Below are 19,469 nucleotides of genomic sequence, written 5' to 3'. Positions count from 1 at the left end.
GGTTTTTTTTGTGTCCATGTTTTTTGTTTACCTTTTTTAATGAGCAGACATTCATGTTTTTTTAAAAAGCAAGTTTAGTCATTGTAGCAAAAATAAAGAAAACAATGCAATTCTATTCAAGTCATATGTATATATGGTGGCACTCATAAACATACACAATTGCACACATAAACCCCCAAAATAATGGACTCCTTTTAACAAAACACAGCAAAGGTTAAAGGGAGAGTTGAATGTCCAGTAAACTAATCATCTATCTCGCAAGATCAAATATTAGGAAGCTTCAATATTACTGTTAGGCCTGTTTAGATTAAGTAAATAGAGGCGGGGCAGGCAATATATGATGCCAGCTCAGATATTTAAATGCATTTATAACAGGTATGGAGGATTTAATTAAAAAAAGGATTTGGGTTTCATGTTTAATTTATTATACAGCTTTTTATATGTGGATGACTGGTCCCCTTTAAAACAATAGACAATTCTCTAGCTCTATTCACTAACCTGTGTAAAGAGTTGGTGGCTTTGAGAGTGGAGGAGATGACCAGGAATGTGCAGGGAGACAAGTGATGAAATGTTGTGAGGAGCAGAGGGGTGAAGGGCTTTGAATGTTAGCAAAAGGATTCTTGCCATGATTTTAATACATGATAATCTGGTTCCCTTTTAAGAAAGAGTGGGAGGATCCTAGCAGTGGCATTTAGAGATGATTTCAGTGGAGAGAGGCGAGAGTCTGGGACACTGTTTTGTAGGTGGTTGCCATAGTCTAGGATAGGGGCATGAGGGTTTAGCCTTTGGTTGAGAATTAAAAGGTCATATCTTGTCAATAGTTAAAGGTAAAATTGGCATGTTTTAATGGCAGTGGCATTTAATATTTGATTTGAAAAGGATAGGGTCTATTCAAAAATAACCCCAGGGGCAGTGTGCCTTATCAACAGGTTAATAGTCATGCCATCCAACAGTAGTATTAGTAAAAGAAGGAGAAGGGCTAGGTGTAGATGGAAAGACCATGAGCTCTATTTTAGTTAGGTTCAGTTTGAGGTGACATTGGTTCTTTCAGGAGGAGCTAGCTAATAATACAATGTTTTTGTAATATCCGGAATATATTTTTAAACAAAAACAATAAAGATTTCTTTATTACGAAACGTCCACATGTGCCTGTTTTATATATGTTGCACAAAATCCATAAAAGTCTAGATAACCCCAAAGGTAGACCCATTGTTTCAGGTATTGTCTCTAGTTCAGAACCATCTATTTCATGTGAGGAGGGCATTCATTGCAGGTAGGAAGCAGGTTTGGCTACCGCTACTCCACACAACATGATTTATTTTCTTATTTACTCTCTTTAGCGCACTGCAAGTAAATCAGTTCAAAAAATGGTATATCATTACTGGCCCACATGCAAAGAGACTCTTTATTGGAAAAATATTGTAAAGAATTTTTTTGAACATAGACATACCAGTACAAGTCTCAGTTGGTTAGTACTAGAAGGTTAAAAAAAGGTGACAGAAAGAAACTGTTGTTCAGGGTCGGACTGGGGGTTGCAGGGCCCACTAAGGCTGCAGTCCCGGGGCTCCCACACCCCCCTAGGGGCCCTAACCAAGGCTCTCAAACTCCCAAGGGGCCCCGCTACCTGCCCTCCCCCGAGCATGCGTACATTAAACTTAACTTTAGCTCATCTGGGTAGGAAGCCCGGCGGCCAGGGGGGTGCACCCAACCCAACAACTACAGCAGGGTCAGACTGGGCTGGTGGGGCACCGGGAAAAAACCCGATGAGCACTGGCCCAGTCAGACACTGCTGTTGTTGCAGTGTAAAGTAAAATGGACATGTCAGTTGAAATGTTAAACACATGTAAACCATTCTAATTTAATGATGCACTAAGTTACAATTGTTTCTAATGATCTAATGCACACCATTTTCACTAGAGTGAAAATGATGTTTGTTATATATAACATATAATATGACATTACAGTGATCCAGAAATTGGTGCAATAATGGAGCGGGCAACAGGGTGGCAATACTCTAAAAGCAGAATCTTAGGCATTTAATCGTATGTTCCTGGTCACATGATGGAACTGACACACTTGTTAGTTTTTGTGAGGGTTATGGTGATTTGGGTTTTGTATACTGTTGACTAAATACCTGATGAAGGTGCAATCTGGTAAGGCAGTTTCAAGTTTTGGATGGTCTTCCACATAAAACCTTTAAGAATAATATTATTTCTATGTATAAGGGTTTTATACTTTAACATAAATCATTATTTACATTATTTAGATTTACGAAGAGATGCTTAGCTAAATGTCTGGATTCTGGAATGTATATAATTGCTTTAGCTACAACACACAAGAAAAGCATTTTATTTTACTTGTATCTGCGGGGACAACATCAGTTTAATTAATGGATCTGCCTTTGCCAGTTCATAACCTAGGCCATTGTTTTATGCTATACCAGGAAATTGCTCTGATCTTCCTGTTTTTCCTCCTTGGTCACCACTCCCAGTAGAGACTCGAGTTCCTGCTGGTTCTCTGTGTAACAGTTAGGTGAAATTATAGATATAACTGTTTCATATGCTGCTTCTATAATACTACATAATTACTGGTAGTGGACGCCTCAAGGGTTCCTTGCATCAGTACTGTGTTTGCCTGGTCCCAGGCATCTCTGAAGCACAAAGTGATGGATGAATCTCACAAAAAAGATCAAGCTTCTGACAAGTTACTGTTCAGAGATGCTGGCAATGGAGGTACATTTTCTATTTCCTTTCAAAACCCTAAGTTTCCATTAGCTTGTGTCAGTACAGTATTCCTGTTGAATATGTCTCTTTGCTATTCCTGTATGCGTTGTTCTGTCACAGAAACTTGCCTTTAGTTACCTCCAATAACATTCAGCATACTTTCAGCTCATACTTTTTCCCTAAAACTTTATCTTGTCCTGGCATGCTGCTACCAGATCTAATTTGCGTTGCCTAATTGCAGAAAATGTATTTCCAAACCATATTCTAATATATATTATTTAAAAATAATCAATAATTATATTATTTGAAGTGCTGCACAAATGTCTGCTGAAAGCAGTACCAGGCTATCTTTTGCTATCCCCTGTGTTGCTAGCCCTGACTACTGGTACTTTTAAAACAATGTAACAATTGCTTTCTTCCAGCCAAGAAACTGGTAATATTCCTTGCACAATTTTGTGGTGTATAGGTGTGTTAATCACAAAATGTGCAAAAGAATTGTGGTAATTTGAGTCTTGGCTGGAAGACAGCTGACCATCTACATGCTTTCAGTGGTACAGTAGTGCAAGCAGTGGAGACAATACCAAGGGACATATATAAAGTATCATAAAAAGTTGAAACATTTTTTATAGTGTATTTTGGAAAATTTCAAGTTAACTTTGTATAACATTTTCATTGTATAAGGCAAAATGTTATTGTGTTAAATATTTGGGTGTAGTTCCCTCTTAAGGAGTAAAATGATGCACAGAATCTCAGCACTGTACTTGGACAAGAACAAGTGCACATGTAATGTAAAGTGTATTGAATACACATGCTGCAAGTTGGATGCATGACTGCACACATATTATTGATCCATGGATCCAAATGCAGCATGAGTATTCGGTAAGTGTCCTCTTTTAAAGGGGTGAGATGTTAAGCCTAGCATAGATTGCTTTTTATTTTAGTTTTAAATAGAGCAGGATTTTTTTGCCACAATTGTGTTTTTTTTCCAAAAAATAGAAAGCTAGCTAGGTTGTAGGTGGCAAGTTTTTATTCTGTGCATGTCACAGAAGCTGATGCTTTGAGTCTGATAATTACAATCTGATGCTAATTGTATTATTTTCTGAGCTGTCATGTAATAGAAACTGATGTAATTACTAATTACTCTTGTATCCTTGTAACACAGTGGGCACAGATGAAATTTTTTGCACAAATAGGCAAGAAAGAATTAGAGAGTGCATTGGTACAAAGGGTAAAGAATTTGTTTAAAACCAAAACCATACTTTTTTATTTCTTACTTTGCAGGTGCTCAAAGTGACCTGTTTCTAAAATTGCAGGAAGTTATTTCTTCTCTGGAATCGTATGCATGGTCCTGGAGGAGTCCATCTGGAAGCGGGTCTGTGGATGAAAGCAACACCGCTTCAGGGGACACAACACCTTGCAGTTCTATCTTGTCTTTTCCTCTCTTAGCAGGGTTAACTGAGGTACAGTATATGTTGCAAGCATTACCTATGGTAGAGAAGTTAGTGTACAAACAAAAACGGAGGGCAAGCCTAGGAGGCAGGGGGCAATTGCAGCTTAAACCAGTATTTTATTTAGTACAATATGAATAAAAGTACAGCTTTGCCAGTATAAAAGTTCAAAAAGACAAGGGCATTTTCTGTCTTGTAGTTCTGGAATGCTAAGAGGCACAAAACTATGACCTTCACTACTATCTGTTGTGCAGGGCTCTGGACTTTTCATCTTCATCTGGCAGATCCAGCGCAAGGCATGGTATACAAGGGAGCAACTGTGCAGGCATTAATTACTGGCCCTGATTTAAATCCAGTTATTGGTGTAAGGGGAATTATTTGCAAAACCCTTAATAACGGCTCTACCAACAACAACATTTTAACTCATTTCTCCTGGATCAGTATTCTGTCCCTCACTAGTGCATATGATTGCCTTAATGCCTCCATTCAATGCTTGTTACACATTCATTCTTTATACTAGCTTATAAAGTTTATAAATGGTCAGCATGATTTTTAAATTGTATGTAGCAAGAGGGTGTAAATGTTGGGTTTCCATTCTCTAGGAGCTTCAGAGGGTGCTGCCACATGATGAGAATTGGTTACAGTCTGAAATCTCAAGATATCGACAGGAGAACACAGCCCTGAGGGCCAAACTGAGGGTCACAGATACAGAGCTGGATAACTCAAAGCTCACTCTTATGGAAATGATGGAAGAGAAGGACACATTGCAAATAGAGGTGAGAATCTGGGGGGATGATTTAATCAACATCTGTATTTTTTTTTTCGTTTCCCCCAAACCAAATTTTTCTGTGCTAAAAATTGTGTACAGGTATCGGACCCCTTATTCGGAAACCCATTATTCAGAAAGTTCCAAATTACGGAAAGGCCATCTCCCATTGACTTTATTCTCATTTTTCAACATGATTTCCTTTTTCTCTGTAATAATAAAACTGTACCTTGTACCTGATCCTAATTAAGATACAATTAATCATTATTGGAGTCAAAACAATCCTATTGAGTTTAATTACTCTTTAAATTTAGTAGACTTAAGGAAAAGATCCAAATTTCAGAAAGACCCCTTATCCGGAAAAACCACAGGTCCCGAGCATTCTGCATAACGGGTCCCAAAGCTGTATTTAGATAAATACTCTAAAACATGAATTTCTTTTTTTTTAAAGCCAAAAAAAAAAAGTTTAATACAAATCTTCCCCATCTAAAAGCTGGCAGGATCGTGTAGAAGTCAATGGGAGCTCTCCTTATTAAATTGTAACATTGTTATATAAATCATGGTGTTAGAGGTTTTTGGGACTTTTTTCGTTTGTAAGTGCATTAAAATACTTGGAAAAATGATTTTGATGTTTTCATTTTGTCTCCTAAAAACTCTTTCACACTACCCTCAGATAAGCAAGCTACAGGGCTATCCACAGGAAGATTCCTTTTTTTCTCCATCCACCTCAGTGCCTTCAAGTCCTGATTCGGCCGAATCGTGCACTCCGACTACAGAAACCCCCCTTGCACTGAATGACCCACTTTCCAGGATGGTAGGTGAAAAACACAGGGAAAATTAAAACAGAATATGCAAAATAAAATCACAGTTAAGTAAGGAGGTTAAGCAGGACAGAGTTAAATTACTTCCCAGTTTTATGTAATTTTACACATGCACCCACTCTCTGACATAACTGCCCCTTGCTTCCTTTAGCAAGCTCCCATTTCAACACTACAAAATCTGATCCAGTATCTTCAGGACCTTTCTGGAATGCAACCTTCATTGCCATGTGCACCTAAGGTTCAACCTAGCTACTTGGAAACAGAAATGGAATGGCTGAAAGGGTAAGAGAGCCTACGTTTGTATGCTACCTGGTTTTGATAGTAGGGATGCACCGAATCCAGGATTCGGCCAAGATTCGTCCTTCTTCAGCAGGATTTGGATTTCACTGAATCCATGCTCCTGGCCGAACAGAATCCGAATTCTTAAAATCACATGACTTTTTTGTCACATAAACACGAAAGTTGAAAATTTTTTGCTGCGCGATATGTGCGCAGTTCTCTTTGACCCTTTTTTATTCTAGTTTACAAATGCAAATTAGGATTCGGTTCGGTATTCAGGTGAATCTTTCACAAAGGATTCAGGGTTCAGCCAAATCCAAAAAGAGTGGATTTGGTGCATCCCTATTTGATAACAAACATTTAATTGGAAATGGAACAAGATATGGCTGGTAAGGCAGTTAGCTCCTAAGATGCAATAAAATAGTTTAAGGTACTTACTAAATAAAAGTATATTTAATTTTAGCAACAAATATAACACATCCTTTAGGTTATTTTCTTTTGTGATAATGCATTTCTGCAGCCTGCAGTATAATTCCATAATTATAGTATAATTTACAGATACTATATAGGCAACAAAATATGTGGATGTAGTTTTGGAAAAAGATACAATGAACTGAATATTTGTTAAAACTAACACTTCCATTGGACAAGTAACTAAAATAAGATTATAAATCTAATTAGCACAAAAACTGGTATGGAAAACATGTAGTACAAGAGTAAAGGTACAGTACATGGTTCACTACAGTTAGAAAAATCATCAAAATGAACAGCAAAATAGTTGAACTGAAATTTTACAGTATGGGAAATTAGATTTGGTTTCTCTACCTGTTATTGTTAAGAGATGTGGTTAAATGACACATTAAGGTTTTTCACCTTTACATTAATTTTTTTTGCTATAGAGCAGGGATCCCTGACCTTTTTAAGTTTTATTCATTCATATTCATTCAAATGTGAAAAAAGTTGGAGAGCAACACAAGCATAAAAATGTTTCCGAAGGTGCCAAATATGGGCTGTAAATGGCTATTTGGTAGCCCCTAAGTGGACTAGCAGCCTATAGGAGGTTATGTTTGTCAGTGCAACTGGCTTTTATGCAGCTAAAACTTGCCTCCAAGCCTAGAATTCAAAAATAAGCACCTGTGTTAAGGCCACTGGGAGCAGCATACATGTTGCTCACGAACCACAGGTTGGGGATCGCTTTTTTTTTTTATTATTTATGGTTTGAATGATTTAGCTTTTAGTTTAGAAACTCTCCTGTTTGGAATTTCAGCAGCTATTTGGTTGCAAGGGTCCAAATTACCCTATCATCCAGGCAGTGGTTTAAATGAGAGAATGGAATATGAAGGCCTAAAAGTAATAAGTAATAAACATAAATATGACCTACAGCAGTTATATTTGCCTATTTGTGTCTGTTAGTTACCCTCCCATATAGATTGTAAGCTCTACGGGGCAGGGACCTCCTTCCTCTTGTGTCCTCGACTCTTAACTTATTGCTGCTGTATTTATCTTTATTTATTATTATACTTTGTATTTATCTATTATCTTATTAACACCCTGTTTGTATTAATGTATTCTACTGTACAGCGCTGCGTACATAAGTAGCGCTTTATAAATAAAGATATACATACATACAAATATAAAATGTAACAAAAAAAATGTAGCCTGAAAGAGCCAGGGTCAGTGTCTCCCATTTGAAAGCTGGAAAGATTTGCTGAGTGCATAGAGGTCACCAGTTGGAATTGTTCTGCATTAGTCTATGCATTTACCTCATTACCCAGCTCACTGGCATTTCCTTTGGAGAAATGGACATTAGTTTATCTTAGTGTGCTGCCAAACTGCTAACCTTTGGCTGGTTGAATATGTGACAGCTTGGGACTTGAAAGGCCAACTTAAGGAATATAATGACATTATAAAAATGAACTTGCATACCTTTAACTATTGTGTTTCAGAAAACTTGATTGCTTGAAGAGGCTAAATGCCCAGCTCTGTGTGACTCTTGAAGAGTGTAAAAGTGACTCTGAAAAACTCAGCATGCATCTTGGAAGACTCGAGTCCACCTGCACTGCTTTTCGTCTTGCCCTTCAATCTAGGTAATTGCTAACATGTGAGTAAGTAGCATTCACATAAGCCAGTTAGCCTACTTTTCAATTCACAAATATGACCAAGAAATTGGTCACAAAATCCAATGAGCTCTTGTTAAGGGGTCTTTTATTTTTTGGAAGGCAGCAAGTTTTGTGATGAATTTCCTGGCACACCTATGTGCAGCCACAGGTCTCTGTGCTCTGAAACAGAAACTTGCAGCAATTTAGGACCAGAGGATGACAAAAAGTGCAGAATTGGGAAAGTAAATGACTTTAAATGTAAATTTTACTAATGACAAGTACATTTTCTCCTAACTGAAATTGCAGTGAGAAGTGTCTGAAGGCTTACAGTGTGATGCTAGCTCTCACAGAAGCAAAAGGAGACATCATCCTAGGACAAATGGCAGAAGGAGACCTTTTAAAATCAGGTACTATTCCATGTAAACTGTCAAATTTTAGTGCCTAGCACAAGCAACAGTTCTTCACTCAGATATTCTGGCTCTTCAGATAGATCAGGCTACCAGCTTTTCTTCTTGTAGGCTTTGTGAGCAAATACATTTCTTTAGTGTACACATTTAAAAAAAATGTTGTGCTTAGTGTGGTGGGTTGGTCTGTGCAACTACTTAATTAATGTGTACATACAGAATATACAGCACCTTCTCAGTTGTTTGTGCGGGCTGTTTGTCCTAACTTGTGTAGGCTAAAGCTGGCCATACACGTGGTGATCGCACGAAACATCGTCAGATCCAGCACACACAGTCAGGGCTGAAACAGCAGATAAGGAGGTAGAAACAATAGGATTTCTACCTACTTCTGCCGATTCAGCCCTGACGGAAGATTTTGGTCAGGCGCCTTCTATGGCGCCCGATCAAAATTTTCTAACCTGGCCGATCGGCGAGTCGTCCGATATCAGCAGCTTCCTGCAGATAGCAGTGGTGAATAGGGTTGCCACCTGTCCAATTTTGACCCAGACAGCCCTTCTGAAATCCGGAAAAAACTCTGTCAAAACTGCCTGCCTGGTTTTCCAAATTTGAAAACTGGTAAGGACTCTCCTTGCCATGTTATAGCCCTGTGATGTCACCACCTCACCCAATGTCACTGTCCAGGCCCCATGACATCACCACCTGCCCAGGTTTTGGGAGGGGGAAAGGCGGCAGACAAAATGCCCTCTCTGTCTCCAAATGCTTCTTAATGACAAGTTCTCTGTTTAATTCACATACAGCAGAGACAGATAAACCTGCGGACCAAAAATGCCAAAGTATGTTTTTTTACTACTTCAGAGAGGAAGTGAAAAACATTATGTATATAAACAGTAATGGATTACCCCTAGCTTATAGACCTGGATAACAAAGAAACAATATATTCTTGTCTCAAACAAGTTCAGAAGTATTCTAAGTGAATATAAGGTCTGTTGAAATCAAACCTTATAAATAAAGGAAGGTTAGATGACAAGACTAGTATAGATTAGACCTTATATGTTGTCCAAGTTATTGTTAGACAGATGTGCTACCAAAAAAAATGAAAGTAGTAGTAGATTTGTGACTTGAAAAGAGCTGCCTGCCATTTCTTTCCATTTTAGTCCTCTGTTTACTTAGGATGGAGTTTGCTACCCAAGGATTTAGAGATTAAAACCAAACTATTCATGATGGAGGTGAAGAAAACATTCAAGCAAGATAGAACCAAACTGGAAGCAGACAAGGGAGACCCCAGAAGTCCATCATTGCCTAGGTAATTTTTATATCGCAGTATGTGGTGACAAAATGCTGTTTATATTGTATATGTTTGGTGGAAAATATTCTGGAAAAGATGGAAAATATTCTGATCAGAATCCAAAACAAAAGATATTTGCTGTAGCAAGGCAATTCAGTATTTAAAAAAGTTTACAACAAAATAGTAAGTGTGCCATTCTAAAGTGAATGAGGGATAGGGTGAGTGACAGCATAGTTTCACTGGAAAATCCACTGGCATATACAGTATAAAGGTGCAGAGAAATAACACTGATTATACTAATCTGCATAAACTTGTCATGGTTGTTTCTAGAGTAATAGGCTATTCTTTTTTTCAGTCTTTAATTAGCAGTGTGATTTGAGCATTACTTAAGTGCCTAAAGGGATTATTTTTGTGTCTGTGCTTTTAGTCTATTAATAGAATCCATGGGAAACAAATATTTTTTAAAAAAAAGATTTTATTTATTCGTTTTGTCTTCAACAAACAGCAGTCAAATCAGCCAAAGATGCATTGGTTATTTGTACATGAACAAGTTCTCAACTCTGTGCAGGGTTGCCAGGAGCAACCAATACCAACATAGGCGCAAACGCTTTAATTGTATATAATTAATAATAGCTAGGAAGAAAGGTGGAAGGAAGGGGGGAGTCAGGTGTGGGATGTACATCAATATATAGCAGAATTAGGCATTTAAAGGGGTGTTTCACCTTTAAGTTTACTTTTAGTATGTTATAGAATGGCAATTTCTTAATTATTTGCCTTCTTCTTCCAACTCTTTGCATTTTCCAAAAAAATAGTGCTCTGCAAAGCTACAGTTTTATTGTTATGGTTAATTTTTGTGACTTTCTTTTTTATGTAGGCCCTCGCTTATTCATATACCAGTCTTTCATCCAAACCATCCATAGGCCCTACACTTTTTCCTTTTGGGACACCTGTCCCAAAAGGCATTCCTCTGGGAACCCCCCATTTAAAACATAAAAGGGTTGATTCACTAAAGTTTGATAAGCGTTATTGCATGTTTTTTTGCATTAAAATTGTCACGAAAAAGACGCGTGATTCGCTAAAGTATTATCGCGTGCGGTAAGTCGCATATCGCGTGCGTTAAATAGCGAGCAACTGAATGCATTCATTTTAATGCATTGCGTTAATTAGCGCGCAGAAATAATACTAACGCATGATTCACAAACACATAGACGCGCTAAATATCGCATTAGTCTGTGCGAAAATGAACACCTACTTGGGGCAGGCGGTAATTATAGAAAAGTACAGTTAATGAGCTTTTGGCAATAAAATATGGACTTTGCAGTGTGATTTATTCAAGTATGTGTTGGCCCTAGAGTGATGCAGCCTCCAGTTTGCAGGGAAATGGTCATTTTCAGAACAGTAGTTTTCCGAAAGTGCATGGCTAATATGGCGTACGTTTTTTCGCGGTGACAATTTGTGCGCGATGCGTTAATTAGCGCGCGTTCGTCAAATACCGCACGAAAATAGTGTTCGCAACTTAAATAACGCAAACAGCATCGCGTCTAAATTAACGCAAGTATCCTTTTAGTGAATCGTCCGTTAAGACGTGAAAAATAAGACGCAATAAATTTTTAACGCATGCTATAAATAGCGCTCGTTTTATCGCACTTTAGTGAATCAACCCTATATTGTCTGCCTTGAGGCCTGTGGAAAGCTGTCATGTGTTAGGTAAGTTCTGTGTATCATGCAATATTGTTACAAGATATCATTATTACCAATTACCGAGGCTACATAGGAGTGAGAAAGGTTATCCCAATCATTAAAGTCTACCTGTGGTATGTGCCCCTTTGTTATAGCATTGTGCAAAGGGGTTTTTCCCCTTTGTGTGTTAAGGAAAAAGTAAACAGGACACTAGCCTTCGGGCTCGAGCAATCATAAATCTGCCCCCCAGTGTTTCCAGGTTTATTCTTATATTGCCCTTGTGTTCATTGGCACCATCCTTTAACTGTCTGTTGGTCTTGCCTATATATTGAAGCCACAAGGGCACTCCAAAAAAAGACAATATTTGTGGATGTACATCTTATACATTATTACATTTTTTTAGAACAAATTTAAAGGCCTTGCAGAACAAGCAAGGAAAAAACCTTCATAGCTCATTATAAGCTTTTTTGAGTGAAAATATCCCTTGGTGGCAAGCACAGTGTCAGGAGAAATTGACTGTTATCTTTTACTGATACGTGTGAATTTCTTATTGCAGATTTTATTCACCTTGGCTCAGTGAAGAAGATGAGCAAATGTTAAAAAGTTATGTTCAGCACCTAAAACAAGATGTTGCATCTATCAGTATAATGGAAAATTTGCAGATGGGGCAAGATGTCCATTCAGAAGTTGCTCATCTTGCTGATGTTATCAAAACAAAGGCAGACAATGCCATTGAGGTATCATCAGAAACTTCTGCGAGCCGCCCTGACAAACCACTCAGATCCCATATTGTACAGGAGCTGTTGGACACCAAAGTAAGTTCGTGTATTTTCCTAGTCTGTTATGTTGAAAGAAATATAATTGCTTTTTTTTTTTTTTTTTAAATCTACTGACTTTTCTACTGATTTTGAGAAATTTTGCTTAATATAGTATTGCTCACAAATTAGTGATTCAAATAGTAAGACATTGGGGCACATTTACTAATCCACGAACGTCCGAAAAAATCGTACTGTCGCGCAGAGTACGAAAGTTTTGGATTCATTCAAGCTTCAGTATCGTGACTTTCCTTGGGCCAGGTTGGAGCTGCAGAGTGCCATTGAGCCCTATGGGAGACTTTCCTTGGGCCAGGTTGGAGCTGCAGAGTGCCATTGAGTCCTATGGGAGGCTTCCAAAATCATGCAAAGTCGGAAAGGTTTGGCCGCCGTTTATGAGCACTCAATGCGAAAAAGTCGTGACAATTCACGAAAAAGTCGTACCAGCGACGAAAAAAATTGCAAAAAATACGAAAAAGTCGCAACATGTTCGTTTCCAATCCGATTTTTTCCCATTTGGGATTCGGATTCGTGGATTAGTAAATGTGCCCCATTATACAGTATGGGGCACATTTACTAACCCACGAACGGGTCGAAATGAGTCCGATTGCGTTTTTTTCGTAATGATCGGTATTTTGCGATTTTTTCGTATTTTTTGCGATTTTTACGGCTTCTTTACGAATTTTTCGTTACCAATACGATTTTTGCGTAAAAACGCGAGTTTTTCGTACCCATTACGAAAGTTGCGTAAAATCTGGCGATTTTTCGTAGCGTTAAAACTTGCGCAAAAAGTTGCGCTTTTTTCGTAGCGTTAAAACTTACGCAAAACTTTGCACCATTTAAGTTTTAACGCTACGAAAAAGGCGCAACTTTTCGCGTAAGTTTTAACGCTACGAAAAAAGCGCAACTTTTTACGCAACTTTCGTAATGGCTACGAAAAACTCGCATTTTTACGCAAAAATCATATTGGTAACGAAAAATTCGTAAAGAAGCCGAAAAAATCACAACAAATACGAAAAAGTCGCAAAATGTTCGTTTTCAAGTCGGAACTTTTCCAATTCGGGTCGGATTCGTGGGTTAGTAAATCAGCCCCTATATGTGTGATAACATATTTAAGTGTAACAGGGCAAACCATCTTGTGAAGTACTGTAAAGGACCTAATGTTTGTCTACAAGCACTGTTTTGAGTTGCTTTCATATGCAGTCTTTGTAGAGGTATTGTTGCAATTTTGTACTTGTCTTTTCTTTCCAAGGTAATATAATGTTGCTTTGTAAATGAATGGTATCAATAGTACAAATATAGGATTTGTTATCTGGAAACCGGTTATCCAGAAATTCCAAATTACGGGAAGGCCATCTCATACAGACTTCATTTTATCATAATATAATTACATTAATAAAAAGATTTCCTTTTTCTCTGTAATAATAAAACAGTCCCTTGTGCTTGTTTCCAACAAAGATATATTTAATCCTTGTTCTGAGGCAACACAATCCTATTGGGTTTATTTAATGTTGAAATTATTTTTTAGTAGACTTAAGGTATGTTGATCCAAATTATAGAAAACCTCAGGTCCCAAGCATTCTGGAAAACATGTCCCATACCTGTAACGCATAGGCATGATTTCTAACTTTCCTAGGAGGGTCTAGCTGAAGTCAAAGGAAGCATTCAGTTGTTACAGACAGAAAAGCGAGCATTAGAGCTGCAGAGCTTGTCTTATCTGGAAGAGGAGAAAGCTTACATGCTCATTAGAGATCAGCTGCAGCAAGAATTGAGTGACTGGGCGGAGAAATCAAAAGAAGAGGATTGTGGGGGGGTGAGTATAAAGATGAATGCAAATTTGCTGGAAGATGAACTATGTAAAAAAAAAAAAAAAGAATACGTTTCACAGGGAGATTATATATGGATTAATAAAAACGTTCCCTGTAACAATAAATAATATAAATAAAATATGTAGCACAGTCATGAGACTTACAAGAGGGATTATATGCAGTAACATGATGTAGTTATTGCTTCTCAGTGTTTTAGCCATTAGGTGAAGTATAACAGTTGTCATAGATGGTGCATGGCAAGATACATCGACTTCCATGAAACATACATAATTCTTTTGGAAACAATAACTTCAGTTCTTATGGTAGAAGAACATGATGCACACTCTCAAGCATGGTGGGCTGGCCAGGTTCTGGAGCAGCCAGACTGTGCATCTTCAAGTAACAGAATGCCTTGTACCCCTTTTTGCCAGCAGAGTGACACAAGGGGGTTGACCAGTTTTAGGACCGTTTTAGGACTGGTTAAGTTTAAGTTTATTATGGGATCTGGTTAATAATTTGAATTTTCCTTTTGTTTTTTTATTGATCGATACCGAGCTGAGCTATGAATATTTTTAAAAAAATGTATTTATAGCATTGCATGAAATAAATTGTCTTACATTTTGCTTCCAAAACAGAAGCATCCAGTTTATGGAAGAGCAGTGTCGGATTATTGTGAGCAGTCTATTCCTCATGCTAATATGCAGCGTCTATTAGAGTCTTTAGCACGGTAATATAAGCATGTATCTGAAACTGTCACTGCATCCTTATGTCTGTCTATACCTACGGCATAATTAATTAAACACTCTATATTTATTTAACATAATTTTTCATAATCCCAATATATTCGGCTCACATTTGAGGCGCTTGACGTAAGAAGAATTTTTGTAAATGTAGGGCTAGTGCCAGATAAAGCTCAGGCTGAGAATCTGGGCCTACGCTTGAAAAATCTAATAGTTGTGACTGCACCTGGAGCCATTTCATTGGCTTGGGTGCAGCCACATTAAACAGAATTTGTGTGAAAGTGCTTGCGTGTGCAGTTTTTCTGCTACACCGATTAAAGAGTCAAAACCAGGGAACTGAAGGAGAATTTTTTTTTATTATACAAAACAGTATTTAGGTTGAAGATCACTTTTAAAAAATTTCATAATTGCCTAATAAGTTTGTCAACTAGATAAAGTTTCATAGGAAGTTATAGACATTGCTTATTCTTTTTACATATCAACCACTAGTGGCAATGTGTGTTCCTTTTGCAATTTGCTACTAATAGCAGTTAGAAGCAGAAGAGGAACGTACACCAGAACACCCCTGCCATTATACCCTAGGCAAATGTCTTTTATGCCTACCCCTAGTTCTGGCTCTGGCCAGATGTATTTAAACATTTCCTCCAGCGTCAATCATTTAAAAAAAATCCTTATCATAATCATAAGGACACAATGCTTCTCCAATACTATCAATGCATATCAACTCTCTGGTAACATATATATATGTCAATCCGTTTGTAACCATGTGCTGTCAGCAATGCATATTTTATTCTTGCATGTGGTCTACCTAAGCCAATGTACTGATACCATTAATCCAGGAGCAGTGAAACAAGGGCTCGCGTGGAAGGTCTCAGCGAAGAATTGGATGAACTAACTTGTCGTGTTCATGCTCAGAGGGCACAGTCTGCTAAGATTATTATGGATTTCTTCAAAGCCCACAGGTATTTAGACCCATAGTGGGAGCATTAGTGGGAGGATACTGGTGTTCAAGTGCCTGTGTGCTAAAAGAGACGGTAACGTGCAATGTTTCCTAGCATATGCTATAAGTGTTTTACTTCATTTGAGAAAAAAATAAGCATTTAACCAAATGCCCAGGTGTCTGTATAATGGTTGCATGGCCAAGGTATGTGCGTAGATATTCTGGTATAAGACAAAAGTATTGGTTTATGGGATGTGTGAGTGAAAAGATGTGACTGGTGTGTCAGAAAAGATTTAAAAAAAAAAAAAGGTAGATATACTTTATAAATGACTAGTACACTATATTAGGGTGTGTAGTGAAAGATGCCTGTTTGCGTGTGTAGATCAGTTTGGCTAGAGCCATACAGGACACTAACTCTCTGTTTCCTGGGTACAGGAATCTGTTCATGACATACCAGAATGCCCAAAAAAAGTACCATGAGCAGCAACGCAGACTGGAATCTCAGGCACATATGATGTCACAGTGTCATATTCAACAGCTACATGATCTGATGCAAAATATCTTGAGTCTGCAGGCACAGCAAACTGCTAGAGAAACAGGCGAGACATCCCTATAAGCTGCAGCATATTTCCACCCAACAGCCTGCAAGGCGAAGGATATCCGGAACATTTTTTCATATATACCAGTAAAGTCATTATGACCAGTAAAGTCATTATGTATTATTTAAAAGATATACTGCACTATCCCACTTATTGTACAGCGCTGCGGAATATGTTGGCGCTTTATAAATAAATGTTAATGTAATATTGTCCATAATGGCCTGTTGCAACACCAGCTATGAATATACCCCAAAGCTAGAGAGGCATAAAAAGGTATTTTTGCTCTACATATTTTATGATAGCTCAGTGTTTTCCATTTTTTTGTTTGGTGGGCTATGCATCAAATGCGCAATATGTCTGAGAGTCAGATCATAATGCAAATGCATAGGTCAGATGCCTAGCGACAAGGGTGACAGTGGTGAAAACCAATTCCACACAAAATTCTAAAAAAAAAAGATTGTATTTATATAATTAATAAACTGCAGGAATATGTTTTGGTGAATTTAGAGAGTAATCATTTATACTTTGATAAATATGTCCCTATATGTAAATAAGGATAGGGTACTACTTTTTGTTGTCATTTCCCCTTTACTAAAGGTTGCATTATGAATTAAATCCAGTAGGGGGACTCAAGATTGTAATTCTAAAGGTTGGAAATAAATGTAGAATTTAAGTCATGTTTTGCAGTGCTATAAATATGCAAATAGCATGTGTATTAATGATCCAAAATAGAACCATAGGCAAGGCAAAAGAAAAACAAGATACATAATTATTGTTAAAGCTGCAAAAAACAATAAAACAAGACTGTAAGTTTTTGTGAGCAGGGCCCTCCAAATCTTTTAATTTTATTCTGTAATGGTTGTTTGAAAAAATAATGTAAGGACGCTATTTGTTAAATTATTGTAAAATGATGTATAACTCACTGGTGCCATATAAATAAATATATGATGATGATGATAATAATATATAAGGCTCTTGAAGGCCTAACATGTTACAATGTGTTTATAAGCATATTGAGAAAACATTTTAATAATCTGAAAGATAGCATTATTAGATTTATTATTCTAGTACTTATATGCTTTTATGAAGCTAATAGAATAACACCAATAAATGTTGTATACAAAGATAAAATGTGATACCAGCAACAGAAGATAGACAGCAGTGTGAAACCATTTATTGGTATGAATAAAAGGAGTATGGGAAGTTAAAGTGGCCATATATATGGGCAGATTACAGCTGCTGATTCAGGTCCTTCAGACCAATTTGGCTTATCTGCCCATGTATGGGCACCCCCAACGGACCTACCTGACTAATACAGTGGTGTGAAAAACTATTTGCCCCCTTCCTGATTTCTTATTCTTTTGCATGTTTGTCACACAAAATGTTTCTGATCATCAAACACATTTAACTATTAGTCAAAGATAACACAAGTAAACACAAAATGCAGTTTTTAAATGAGGGTTTTTATTATTTAGGGAGAAAAAAAATCCAAACCTACATGGCCCTGTGTGAAAAAGTAATTGCCCCCTGAACCTAATAACTGGTTGGGCCACCCTTAGCAGCAATAACTGCAATCAAGCGTTTGCGATAACTTGCAACGAGTCTTTTACAGCGCTCTGGAGGAATTTTGGCCCACTCATCTTTGCAGAATTGTTGTAATTCAGCTTTATTTGAGGGTTTTCTAGCATGAACCGCCTTTTTAAGGTCATGCCACAACATCTCAATAGGATTCAGGTCAGGACTTTGACTAGGCCACTCCAAAGTCTTCATTTTGTTTTTCTTCAGCCATTCAGAGGTGGATTTGCTGGTTTGTTTTGGGTCATTGTCCTGCTGCAGCACCCAAGATCGCTTCAGCTTGAGTTGACGAACAGATGGCCGGACATTCTCCTTCAGGATTTTTTGGTAGACAGTAGAATTCATGGTTCCATCTATCACAGCAAGCCTTCCAGGTCCTGAAGCAGCAAAACAACCCCAGACCATCACACTACTGCCACCATATTTTACTGTTGGTATGATGTTCTTTTTCTGAAATGCTGTGTTACTTTTACGCCAGATGTAACGGGACACGCACCTTCCAAAAAGTTCGACTTTTGTTTTGGTATTTTCCCAAAAGTCTTGGCAATCATTGAGATGTTTTTTAGCAAAATTGAGACGAGCCATAATGTTCTTTTTGCTTAAAAGTGGTTTGCGCCTTGGAAATCTGCCATGCAGGCCGTTTTTGCCCAGTCTCTTTCTTATGGTGGAGTCGTGAACACTGACCTTAATTGAGGCAAGTGAGGCCTGCAGTTCTTTAGATGTTGTCCTGGGGTCTTTCGTGGCCCCTCGGATGAGTTGTCTCTGCGCTCTTGGGGTAATTTTGGTCGGCCGGCCACTCCTGGGAAGGTTCACCACTGTTCCATGTTTTTGCCATTTGTGGATAATGGCTCTCACTGTGGTTCACTGGAGTCCCAAAGCTTTAGAAATGGCTTTATAACCTTTACCAGACTGATAGATCTCAATTACTTTTGTTCTCATTTGTTCCTGAATTTCTTTGGATCTTGGCATGATGTCTAGCTTTTGAGGTGCTTTTGGTCTACTTCTCTGCGTCAGGTAGCTCCTATTTAAGTGATTTCTTGATTGAAACAGGTGTGGCAGTAATCAGGCCTGGGGGTGACTACAGAAATTGATATTGAAATTGATAAACTACAGTTAAGTTATTTTTTAACAAGGGGGGGGGCAATCACTTTTTCACACAGGGCCATGTAGATTTGGAGTTTTTTTTCTCCCTTAATAACGTAAACCTTCATTTAAAAACTGCATTTTGTGTTCAATTATGTTATCTTTGACTAATAGTTAACGGTTTTTGATGAGCAGAAACATTTAAGTGTGACAAACATGCAAAAGAATAAGAAATCAGGAAGGGGGCAAATAGTTTTTCACACCACTGTATCTGGCCTAAAATTGGCGCTCCTGGTTTTTTCCCAAAATTACAGCATTATAGCATAACACAAAGTAGCATTCATTTTGGTAAATTGCAAACTTGTGGAATCTGGCAGCTTGAATAGCATTACTTAAGTTGCTACATC

General features: G+C 37.8%; 1 protein-coding gene across 1 annotated transcript; it reads left to right on the top strand.

Moving 5' to 3' along the window:
• The first annotated feature begins 2,342 nt into the window (after positions 1 to 2,342).
• LOC100492884 (colorectal mutant cancer protein) lies at positions 2,343 to 17,225 on the top strand. The gene is made up of 13 exons (XM_002934380.4): positions 2,343 to 2,732; positions 4,005 to 4,183; positions 4,774 to 4,947; positions 5,611 to 5,751; positions 5,910 to 6,040; positions 7,984 to 8,124; positions 8,443 to 8,543; positions 9,711 to 9,843; positions 12,062 to 12,320; positions 13,954 to 14,130; positions 14,761 to 14,852; positions 15,705 to 15,827; positions 16,241 to 17,225. Exons 1-13 carry the CDS (start codon positions 2,666 to 2,668, stop codon positions 16,419 to 16,421), a joined length of 1,899 nt encoding a protein of 632 aa, XP_002934426.1. The 5' UTR covers positions 2,343 to 2,665; the 3' UTR covers positions 16,422 to 17,225.
• Positions 17,226 to 19,469: the final 2,244 nt, after the last annotated feature.

Source organism: Xenopus tropicalis, chromosome 1, assembly GCF_000004195.4.
Source record: "Xenopus tropicalis strain Nigerian chromosome 1, UCB_Xtro_10.0, whole genome shotgun sequence".
Lineage (NCBI taxonomy): Eukaryota > Metazoa > Chordata > Amphibia > Anura > Pipidae > Xenopus > Xenopus tropicalis.
The sequence above is the reverse complement of the archived record's forward strand: the minus strand, read 5'-3'. Positions and strand labels throughout refer to the sequence as shown.